Source organism: Atta colombica, unplaced genomic scaffold (assembly GCF_001594045.1).
Source record: "Atta colombica isolate Treedump-2 unplaced genomic scaffold, Acol1.0 scaffold38, whole genome shotgun sequence".
NCBI classification, from domain to species: domain Eukaryota; kingdom Metazoa; phylum Arthropoda; class Insecta; order Hymenoptera; family Formicidae; genus Atta; species Atta colombica.
The window spans coordinates 2,822,200-2,834,467 of NW_017259490.1; the positions used below are offsets into that span (position 1 = coordinate 2,822,200).

The window sequence follows — 12,268 nt, forward strand, 5'->3', positions numbered from 1 at the left end:
CTGTGCCAGTTTTATTTATATTACCTATATCTGAACTAATAAGATCAAATTTTCAATCTCGCTTATTAATATTGCTTTGCCTTAAGCTTAAATATCTCTCAAAAATGTTATTCTGAAATAATTTCTCTGTTATCGAAATATTTTTTATACATTATATTTTATATTAAATTACTATGTAAATCGTATAACAAGTAGCAAATAGGCAAAACATATTTTATCTTCACGTTTGCATTTAAAATGGAAAAATATTAAATATCAAAAAGTATTAAATATCAAATTGCGTTCTGTTTTCATTACTAAGGCAAGCGATAATTGATATCCAATATTCTCAAAGATATAAAAACCGGCTTTTAGCAACCTACAGCATACAAAATATCTAACTCTTTTCAAATTTTGAGACATATAGAATACTTTCCAGTAAAAAACACAGATGACACAGTGTAACACAATGAATCATTACATCCTTGTTATTTGCTGTTAAACAAAGATGAAATAATCACTGTGTCAATTGTATTACGCTGTGTTTCTTACTACAAAGCTTTAATATAAATTTAAATTTAAAAGATGCGAGCGCATCGCAACGTTGTAACATTAGCAGTTTTGCATTGCTTTACTCGAGCTAAAGTGATTTGTCAAAACAATAACATTTCTCGTGTACAACGTCACGTGCGACTCACAAGCGAACAAAAATAAATTTTTCCGAATTAAAGCACTATCATTTTTTTGTGCACATGGAAAGAACAGTTTTGCTAAAGTATTTAAAAGTTTTGCTAGAGATTTGAGAATAAATTTTGTTATCAAAATAATATTATATAGGATATGCTCAAACTAATGATTAGAATGTCAAAACTTTTGACAGCATTGCTCACGAGTTTCCTACATAATAATTTTAATAGTGTAACAAAATTATTTTCAGATCTGTATCTACCTCAATTTTTAGATACTTTAACAAAATCGTTTTTTTCATGCATATTTATATTTTGGGCATTTTTCATACTAATTTTCATCAAAAAGGATGATGACAAAAACATTTCCATTTGCCTTCGTAGCAAAGTAAGACTAAATAAATGGTACAGCGAAGTTTTGTAGACAGATATGTGTATACGCAATGTGTAGGCAGGGAGATTCTTGTAAAATTTCTTTCGAATGATAATAACGTAGTAAACAATGTCGAGCGTTATTAATAGCAATACCGTCCCCAGGAAGCGTAACTAACATAAAAAAAAATCAGGATTGCGATTCTCGTTGCGCCGCACACAGCGGAGATTTGATATCAAATATACATATGTTATACATAGTGTAGAAGACAGGCGTTTTCTCGGAGAGCGCGGCCGGTACCATTCGCAATTAGTGCAATCGTAAATCTGTAAGTGCCAAAACTTATCGTAGTACTTAATAACGACTGCCTTAAGAATTCCGTTCGCACGGCGATTTCGCGGCGTGTTTACCGTTAGCGATGACGGTGACGATTTCGATAAATGCAAACGCGCGAAAAGAAAGGAAGAAAGTAACACTACTCGCGAAACCGTATAGGTTTAGAAAAAAGGTAGGCAATTAAATGAATACGGCACGAGAGAAGAAAACGAGACATGCTCGCTTTGTATATTTCTTACTCTGTACCACAGATTAACTGATCGATGTTCGCTTTACGTTTCAAAAATGCCGACTTTTCGCCTACACTTTAAACCTGATTACTGATATTAATGTCGATTAATTTGATTATGAATTGTACATCAATTAGTTCGCAGAGATCATTATCATAATTTGTGAATGTATTGTAATTTGTATGAGTTATTATGAGTATTATAATTGATTTTTTATAATGATTTAATATGACATAAAAATATATAGAATTGCAATTTTTTAAGCATTGATTTTGTACGCGTAAAAAGATCAATATAAAATTATTTAATAAAACCAAAGTAATATGATATTAAAAATTTAGGTGAGGAGAATGTTATAATTGGGGAATTTCTTAAGGGCAAATTAAAAATTTGATTAACTTAATCGGTGATCAACTTATTAACAGTACAAAATTTCTAATTGTATAATATTGTCTCTAATCTTTTGTTATACAATATGTTAATAATTCGACAAAATTAATATCTTAACGAAATGATGTTACTTGATATCATTTTGTCAAATTATTAATTTTGTTGAATTATTAACATGTTGTTTAAAAAAAAAGGTTAGGGACAATTAGCGAATTTTGCAATTAGAAATTTTTGTTTCAAACAATTTTACCGGTCTGATTAAGTTAATCAGGACTTAACTGAGGTCACCTTTGAGACGCGAGAGTCGTATTTCCTCGGGAAAGTCGGCGTCCGCGCGAACGTTTTCGAATCCGCGCCTCTCTTATTTCTTATCAAAACTAACTTGTAGAATATCATTGTATAATCTTATCATTATAACAACGAAAGTATATGAATAATAAAAGAATTGAAAAAGAGCGCAGGCGTCTTGTATTATTGCATCGATAGCAGACTTACCCTCCCGATATTCGAAAAATAATTTTGTCAGATTATAACCGCCATGACGATCTCGGCGTCTCGAAAGGGAATCCTCAAAATTTCTTCAGGAGAATCAGCTAATCACATTCTGAAAATCAACAAAATATATTAATTGCAGATTATAAGGAATTTATTCGGATTTGTTATTTATTCCTCCGCTAAAATTTTCTTTTTCACTTTAATTGAATATCAAACATATAATCTATCGTATTATATCTATCTCATTTTAAATTTCAAAAGTGTAGATCTTTCGTCTCCTTTATGCCCATTTCTACTAATGTAGTTTCATTTTAATCTTGGTTTTATTTCCACAAATGTAGATTGACTTTATCTCGATTTAATTTACTCTTCATTTTTTCTAATTCTTAGAACTAGAAAAAAAAACAAAAAGTAATCTACGGTAGAAACGGGCATTAGATATATTTTAAATTACCTTCGTTATTTTTAAGCCGCGTTCAGAAACTTTGACTCGAAACTTGATTGTTGTTCCTCAAATATAATTATTAATTAAATAAATTGATACCTGGATGACTCAGGTGAAATTTCTGCAATCGTAAGCACATTTGTACGCGCGCGAAACGCTTCCACTTTTCCTCATCGCGCGCGAAGGATCGTGACTGAAGTGTGTTTTGTTTTCACGCTCCGTGCTATAATCATATATACTATCCTTGTTGTCTATTCGATCTATCGAATATTAAACAAAGATAAATGATGCTTACAAGCGCTGTGAGCGCGAAAACGGAACGCACTTTATAAGAATAATGCAATAGCGCATTCTCCGTCCTTTCCGACACAGTCACTGAAAGCGTTAGGAGAAAAAAGACAGACAATTCAAATTACGGCTGGAAGGAAAATGGCGGGGGCTCAGACAAAATGGTGGGCGTGTTCTCATGAATCTAAACATCTAGAGAATTCTCAATTAGGCGACCAATGAAAATCATTCGTCGAGACGCGTCTCAAGATGTCCCCATCTTATCTCGATTGTAACGGAATTTGGCATTAATTGACGATTAAACGTTAAATATCGAGACATTCCGAGACATCGCGGATGATTGTGAGTATCGGAAATCAGACGTTAATAATATAAAAAGAAGAGCATTGAATGCTAAAAACAAGTTTAAATTTAAGCGCCATCAAGAATCATAAGAAATAACCTTCGCTTTGTCAAAAGTATCCGAATGGTGCGTCTCGACACGTTTAGTGAGAGTCTCGGCAAAGTACGATTCGCGCGCAGTTATGGCGACTTAACGCGCGGTTATCGCGGCCGAGCGCGCGTTTTCCCGGGGGCACGAACTCTTTCTGGAACGACGCATTAAAACTTAGAGAACGTTACGATGATGCACAGAAGGGGAGGCAAACGGATCCGTATGGATGATCCGGTGCCTCCGGAGTATGATACACCGATGACACCATTGACGCCGATGAATGACAATTCCGGCGGGGACGCGAACGACTCTTACAATGCATATACACCGTACAATCAGACTCCGTCTCAGACTCCGCTGCACAATCCCACGTAAGTATCAAATTAGCAAATTGATGTTATTAAGTCTGTTTGTGACTTAGTGACTTAACTAGTATACATTTGTATTTGAAATAAATGACTTTATCTGCTAAATAAATAACTCTAATGTCATCTTCTACTTGCTTATAAAAAAAGAACAGAAACTGAAGAAAAAAAGAAAGCACTTTAAAAGAACAATATGTTCCTTTATAATCATATATTTCTTTATAATCAGTCAGTTATTACATCAAAATTGTATATAAAAGTTTAAATTAACTAATTATTGTATATTTATAGTCCAGAACATTACTCCTCTGAGAGCTACAGTTCGCCGGGTACAACTCAACAGCAATATCAGGAACAATCAGGAAATCTTGATAATCAGACACAATTCGAGGCTCCTGCAACACCAGCAGCTTCTAATATGAGGATTACAAGAAACACGCGTGCCAGGATGCGTGGTATGCATGAATATGTATTTTGTCAATATTTATGGACTTTGTAACACACAAATAATATGAAAAATTGTAATCTATTGTAATCTTTGACTTTTTAAAGGAGGCATAGTGCAGCAACCCAAGTACAAAGAAATCGATACGGATTATGTTCCACTATCCACCAACAAAAGCAAAGGCGGTGGTGGACGAGGACGTAATAAAAGAGCGCACCATCCGCATAGTTTAGAAGATGAAGCTAGTCTTTATTATGTTATTAGAAATAATCGTTCGTCGCTCACGGTAAATTGATTTATATATTAATAAATACATGATAAGAGCTGTGTATCAAAATCTTTTACAAATATTGTTTAACAGACTATTGTTGACGACTGGATAGAAAAGTATAAAAGTAACAGAGAGAACGCCCTTCTTATGTTGATGCAATTTTTTATTAATGCAAGTGGTTGCAAAGGTCGCATTACTTCCGAGATGCAACTGACCATGGAACATGTAGCAATAATTCGCAAGATGACCGAGGAATTTGACGAAGTATGTTTCTCAGATTATAATGCTTAATAGATCGTAACTTTATCATTATAAAATTTTATTCTACAGGAAAGTGGTGAATATCCATTGATAATGACGGGACAACAGTGGAAGAAGTTCCGTGCAAATTTTTGTGAATTCGTCCAAATTCTCGTCCGACAGTGCCAATATTCGATTATTTATGATCAATTTTTAATGGATAATGTTATTTCTTTACTAACTGGGCTGTCAGATTCACAAGTAAGAGCGTTTAGACATACCGCTACGCTTGCAGGTAAACTTCAACAAACTGAGTGTTTATAAAATTTTACTACTGTGAACTCCAAAATGTGTATTAATAGAACAATTTGACTTGTAGCCATGAAATTAATGACAGCTTTGGTAGATGTTGCGTTGACTGTATCTATAAATTTGGACAACACGCAACGACAGTATGAAGCAGAGAGACAAAAAGCTCGGGAGAAAAGAGCAGCAGACAGATTGGAATCTTTGATGGCAAAGCGAAAAGAATTGGAAGAGAATATGGATGAAATAAAGAACATGCTTACATACATGTTTAAATCCGTTTTCGTTCATAGATACAGAGATACCTTGCCGGAAATACGTGCGATTTGTATGGCAGAAATTGGAGTCTGGATGAAGAAGTTCCACCAAAATTTCTTGGATGATTCTTATTTGAAATATATTGGTACATAATATTTTTTCACTTTTTACACAATGAAAATAAAAGTCATATTATATTTTCGTGTTTGAATTTTGTAGGTTGGACCTTACATGATAAAGTTGGAGAAGTTAGATTAAAATGCTTACAGGCATTACAACCATTGTATGCCTCAGAAGAACTAAAAACGAAGCTCGAATTGTTCACAAGTAAGTTTAAAGATAGAATCGTCGCAATGACATTAGACAAGGAATATGATGTGGCGGTTCAGGCTGTGAAACTCGTTATCTCAATCTTGAAACATCATAGAGAGATCCTCACTGATAAAGACTGCGAACATGTGTATGAGCTTGTTTATTCCTCACATCGCGCGGTCGCGCAGGCAGCTGGTGAATTTCTGAATGAACGTTTATTCCGTCTGGACGAAGTAACTATGGCGAGTGTTAAGACAAGACGTGGCAAGAAACGATTACCGAATACGCCACTTATACGTGATCTTGTTCTGTTCTTCATCGAATCCGAGTTACACGAACACGGGGCATATCTAGTTGATTCTCTGATCGAAACTAATCAAATGATGAAGGATTGGGAATGTATGACGGATCTTTTGTTGGAGGAGGCTGGTCCCGATGAAGAAGCATTGGATAATCAAAAAGAAACATCCCTCATTGAATTGATGGTGTGTTGCATAAAACAAGCTGCTACGGGCGAAGCACCGGTCGGCCGTGGACCTACTCGAAAAATTCTGTCAGTGAAAGAACTTAAACAAGTTTACGATGATAAGCAAAAATTGACAGAACATTTTATTCAAACGTTACCACTGTTACTTGATAAATACAGAGCGGATCCTGAAAAATTGGCAAATTTACTCGCAATCCCGCAATATTTCGATTTAGATATTTATACAAAATCTAGACAGGAAATGAATTTAGACTCTTTATTAAGTAAAATTCACGGGATTGTAGAAAAAATGCATGATACCGAAGTTTTAGATACAGCGTCTAAAACATTGGAACACATGTGCGTGGAAGGTCATGCTATCTTCACTAGGTATGTATATCGCTTTTTTCAAATTATACATATTAAAGCATTCAGTATTCAAATTATTTTCTTATAGGTGTGACGTCGCTCGTTCAACTTTAATCGATTCAATCGTAAATAAATATAAAGAGGCGATCGACGAATATAGAAATTTGATTGAGGGAAATGAGGAACCAGACGAAGATGAAATATTTAACGTTGTCCAATCACTCAAAAAAGTTTCTATATTTTATTCCTGTCACAATATGAATCCTTGGGGTATATGGGATTCATTGTATAAAGATATTGAAGATGCAAAGGATCCTTCAAAGTAATTTTCCTTATATTTATGAAATTATACAAATATTTGTTTAAATATGTTTAAATATATAAAATATATTTAAATATATTTTAATTTTAATTGTTTATACATAGATGCTTACCACCTAAAGCAGTTAAATACTGCATAAGCGCATGCTTTTTCGCCATTTTGTGGGGCGAACATCATTTGATGGAAGCTGTGGACTCAGGCAGTCGTGGCGAGAATGAATGTCGACAGTTGAATGAACGACTGCATTCGTTTATAGGTTTGATGCGCCATTTTGTCAGTGGTGATAGTAGCAGCACGGTAATTATAATTTTTACCCAAATTCGAAAACAAAGTCACATTAAATGTTTATAAACGTAAAATGTTTTATAAATAATATTTGTAATGTTAAATAGCCATCATCGCCGATCTTAAGGGAAGTTGCGTACAATACCATATGTGACTTATTAGTAGTATTCTGCAATCAATTGACTACGCATACTAATCCCTTGATGCATCAGTTGGTATATGAACCGGATCAAGCAATGCAAAACATGCTCAATAGATTTATACAAGAATATGTCTTCTCCGAAGAGGAAGATGGTGAATTATTTTTATTTTTATTTTCCGAACATGCATACAGCATTTATTTATTATATATCTTAAAATTTATTTTAGTTCTTATTTGTATCATAGTGGAAAATAATATCTTTTTTTATATGCGAGACAGTAAGACTAAGAATTAGATCTAGATTTTTTGTTTGATAGGAAAATGTTCTATTATTAGACAGTTCAGTGTCTCAGCTGAATAATTAATATATTGCTCTCTTCAAAAAATAAACAATTAAAAAAAAACCTTATTTTCGTGTTATCATGAATGAGTTAAATAAACATTATCCTATCAATTATAAAAAGTGAAGTAATTTATAAAGAAATTGGCCTAGCTCAAAAAAGATGATCTTTTTTTCAAAGATTGTGAAACAAAAATAAAAAAAATAACATGTCACCATATTAAGCATTCTTTTTGCCGATATTGTTTGATTAATCAATAATTTTTTGTCAAATTGAAAAATAGTTTTCCTCTTTTCTGCGAAATTTAATTTTTTAAGTAATGCACTTTTGAAGAATATAAATTGAAGAATGATATATTAAATAACTTACTGAAAAATATGAATTTATTTCATATATTATATTTACAGATGAACATGATGAACATTCTAAAATCGAAGAACTACATAAACGAAGAAATTTTTTGGCTGGCTATTGCAAGTTAATTGTATATAATATGATTCCCACGAAAGCTGCGGCAGATGTGTTTAAACATTACGTCAAATATTACAATGACTATGGCGATATTATTAAAACTACATTAGGGAAAGCGAGAGATATCAACAAAACGAATTGTGCATTAACGATGCAACAAAGCTTAAATATTTTATATAATGAGATAATGGCTGAAAAGGGCAAGGTGAACAGAAATAGTGAAGAATTTACTGCGATAAAGGTATGTAACTATTGATATGTATTTGTAATGCAATGAGATAAAATATGCTAAAATCTAATTATGTCTAGGAACTCGCGAAACGATTTGCTTTATCCTTTGGCTTGGACGCTGTGAAAAATCGTGAAGCGATTACGGCCTTACATCGTGCAGGAGTGTTATTCGTCATTACTCCTCCAGATGGTATCGAACAGGATCCTACAGGTCCACCACCGAATTTACCGTTCCTGGAAATACTGTCAGAATTCACGAATAAACTTCTCAAACAAGATAAACGTCTAGTGTAAGTACTATATTTTAAATCTAATATCTAATAAAAAAATATTTTAAATCTAAAATCTTGTGCCAATATTTTTCTTCAAATTTATGAGTTTTAATATGATGTATCCAATTGTAGACTCAACTTTCTGGATAGACGACTACAAGCTGGAATGCCATCTTCACGAGGAGAGGATTGGCAGCCTTTATTATTATACAGAAATAGTTTATTACATGGTGAAACTGATCAAGTACCAGTTACAAGTAAACGAGCTTACACAAGACGCAAGAAAGATTTAGCAGGTAAAAGATTTTATGTCACATTATTTTGAAAAGTACTTCTGGTGTATATATTCATGAGACAAAACTCTGTTTTTCAAAATTAATTGAATAGGAAATTGATAAATGTATCATAATTTTTACTGTAAAGTTCTTATTTTCTTGCCATTTTCATGCAAGATTAAAATAATGTAATGCTGTAGAATTGGATTCGGACTTGAACTGAGACAGACATAAACATCATAAATTGCAGAAATAATTGCGTTTATAATTGTAATTATAGAAGCATTAAGAGTAAAGTATTAATTTTAAATTATCCTGTCTTCTTCATCGTCTTAATAATATTTATTTTTGCAGAAGAAGAAGATGCTGATGAACCTGACGAAGGTTCTGATCACGAACTTGCTGGGTGAGTTGGAAGTACCCGAATATAGAGAAAATCTAATGTAATATTGTTTTTTGTTATACTCGTTATAGGATGATCTTAATTATAATGGAAAATAATTGTTATATGTAACTGTTCGATAACAAAAAATCAGCAAGCGCTCGAATATAAAAATAATAAAAATAAAATATTTTAGCTTTTGCAATGCAAACTATATTATCTATCTATCTATATGTGTATATGTAATTATATATTGTGTATAGCTTGCATTTCAAGTCATGTGTTATAATTATATATTATAATTTATATATGGACAATATGTATAGTTTGTATTGCAGCAACTAGTAAAGCATTTAATTTTTATTGTAATAATATTCAAGTGCTTGATAAATTTTCTTTGTTATCGACTAGTGACATATAAGTTATTTGTAATTATAATTAAGATAATAATAATAAGTTTAACAAAAAAATATTATATTAGAATATTATATATAATATATATGTAGACAATATAAAACATTATAAAACTAAAAGTGCGCAAATTCTATGCACATACTAATGTGCTTCTTTTATTATTGCTATAAGATAGTAATGTTGCTTGCAAAATGTAGTTCTGTAGAAATAGTGGTAGCAGTCCCATTACTAATAATATTTTTATTTTACTGCCATTTTTTCATTAATGCTTTATTAATTTTATGATATATTCGTAAAACTTTAGTATGTTACGACTCATTGCTATGATAAATTTATGAAAAAGAATGAATTCTATGTATGATGAATCGATGTATACTGTTAAAAACTCTATTATTTTGATATGTTAAAATACGAAATTTTATAATTATCATAATTTTACAATTTAAAAAATTTAAAGCACTATTGAGAAAGTGTGCGTGTGAGAGAAAGAGGAAGAAAGAGAGAATGTGGAATAAGTTGTATATTTTTTATTTAAAAAATTGCGATCTGCTTGCAGTATAACTGCATGCTTGTGCTTAATTTGTAAATATCTATTGTTACTTAAAATCATAATATTTTAAACAAAAAAATTATTTTTTGTATACACATATATGTTTGCATGAGTAGTGAGCCTAACCGCTTGTTACAGGCGGCCTTAAAGAATTTAAGAACATATTTTTAGATGAAAATTATATCAATCATGTATATTTAAAACTATATGTAAGGGACAAAAATTGTATTTTCGATGTAATCTATTATATTTCGTGCTTGTTTTAACAACAAAGCATTTCTGCTAGAATAAGAGATTATTACAAATATATAATATTATCGTATCATATTTTTGAGGTAATTGAAAAAATAGTGCATAGAGAACGATGTGTGTATTTTATCGAGATTGAAACTCAAGTAAGCTTAAAAAAATCTTTGTATTCTATTTATATATTAATAATACAAATTGGTGTGATAGACATATGAATAAATATTGCTTCAAATAAGACCTTCTATTCCCAGCGCTCCTAAATCCTACTTTATCAAAATTAAAAAGAGTCATTGAAAAGCGCAAAAAAAAAACATTTTATTAATCATTAATATGTAGCAAAATAAAAGAATTGATCATTTCTGTATGCTTCATATTACCTAAAATTAATAATGCCTATGTTCCTCTTCATGACACGCCGTTCTCTATACCCATCACTTCACAAATATGTGTCATTCTATGTGTCATTCTATATGTGTCATTTATATCATTTCTTGATATTGTTATTTCTATTTTAATATTTTACTTATTAAAAAGGAATATTTTTAAAAAATTCTAAATAATATATTATACAAATCGATCATATGTATGCACTTGACAATTTCTCGTAATTTTGATATTTTTGTCCCTTTATCTCAGAGTAATCAGAATAATTGCACTTCCACCTGAAAATGGGCATTTTTATTTCAGTAAACAAAAGAAAAAGCGTGGTCCACGGAAAAACCAGTGAGTAATTTATTTTCTCATATTTTTATTGATTTAAATATAAATAGAAAAGTAATGCATCAATTGAAATATAGAAATATCATTTTTAAATTATAAAGTTTACTTAATAAATGTCTATATAATCATTTCATTTTTAGATTACCAATTACTAAAGTGGTAATACGCGGAACCAAAACAAATGCTTTCTATGATAATAATAACACCGCAGAAATGCAAACGTCTCCTACAGCAGCCATAGAAGATACCTCGACGAGTCCTTCACATGATATTGATAACAGACTTAAAACTTTACAAATCCAGTCAAGATCGTAAGTATGCTATCATGTATCTATTTTGAGATTATAAAATAAACGTAATTTTTCATTAGACGGCGAAATCAAGATCACGTAGAGCACAGGGAATTGCGGAGAACCTCTAGAAACTCGGGAAGATATGTTGAGGGACAATATATGGTAAGTTCGAATAATATTACAGTTTGAACATAATGCTATAAGTTACATGATTTAAATTAAATTACAGGAATCTGATTCTGAGTAGGAGACATCATAATTATTAAAAGCTTCGCTCTCTCATATTCTTAAATTTAAACGATTGGATTGTGATATGTATTCAAAGCAGCTACGCGATTTGAAAATTACACAAATCTAATCTCAATTTAATTTATATAGATACATAGAGCTTTTATGTATAGAACAAGTATTAATATGTTTCGACAGATGAACATTATAACATTATATGTTATTACATGAAAGAAAAAATTTTAAGTTTTCAGAATTGAGTTTACTTCATTGTACATGTATTAATACGTTTCGACAGACGAATATTACATTATAACATATACGTTATTACATATAAAACAAATTTTAAGTTTTTAAAATTGAGTTTATTACATTATTTATGTATAATAATACAATATATATATAT

The 12,268-nt window shown here is 31.2% G+C and overlaps 1 protein-coding gene across 3 annotated transcripts; it reads left to right on the plus strand.

Annotated features, from left to right (window-relative positions):
- Positions 1-3,466: 3,466 nt before the first annotated feature.
- Positions 3,467-11,976, plus strand: LOC108691061 (cohesin subunit SA-2). 3 transcript variants are annotated; one of them, XM_018198698.1, is made up of 18 exons: positions 3,467-3,564; positions 3,639-4,026; positions 4,312-4,475; positions 4,573-4,751; positions 4,827-5,000; positions 5,067-5,271; positions 5,356-5,685; positions 5,760-6,708; positions 6,776-7,009; positions 7,114-7,306; positions 7,402-7,588; positions 8,185-8,489; positions 8,558-8,769; positions 8,884-9,047; positions 9,381-9,432; positions 11,309-11,344; positions 11,482-11,652; positions 11,712-11,823. In XM_018198698.1, exons 2-18 carry the CDS (start codon positions 3,845-3,847, stop codon positions 11,821-11,823), a joined length of 3,849 nt encoding a protein of 1,282 aa, XP_018054187.1. In that variant the 5' UTR covers positions 3,467-3,564; positions 3,639-3,844. The 3 variants fall into 3 exon arrangements, with proteins under 3 accessions (XP_018054187.1, XP_018054186.1, XP_018054188.1); XM_018198699.1 differs by lacking the exon at positions 3,467-3,564 and adding an exon at positions 11,864-11,976 and having other exon boundaries at positions 3,845-4,026; positions 11,712-11,796; XM_018198697.1 differs by having other exon boundaries at positions 3,467-4,026.
- Positions 11,977-12,268: the final 292 nt, after the last annotated feature.

Excerpts from the sequence above, each read along its gene's own strand:
- LOC108691061 (XM_018198697.1), top strand. The coding sequence starts at position 3,845 with ATGATGCACAGAAGGGGAGGCAAACGGATCCGTATGGATGATCCGGTG. Across the intron at positions 5,686-5,759 it reads TTCTTATTTGAAATATATTG|GTTGGACCTTACATGATAAA; the intron begins GTACATAATATT and ends TGAATTTTGTAG. Across the intron at positions 8,490-8,557 it reads AAGAATTTACTGCGATAAAG|GAACTCGCGAAACGATTTGC; the intron begins GTATGTAACTAT and ends AATTATGTCTAG.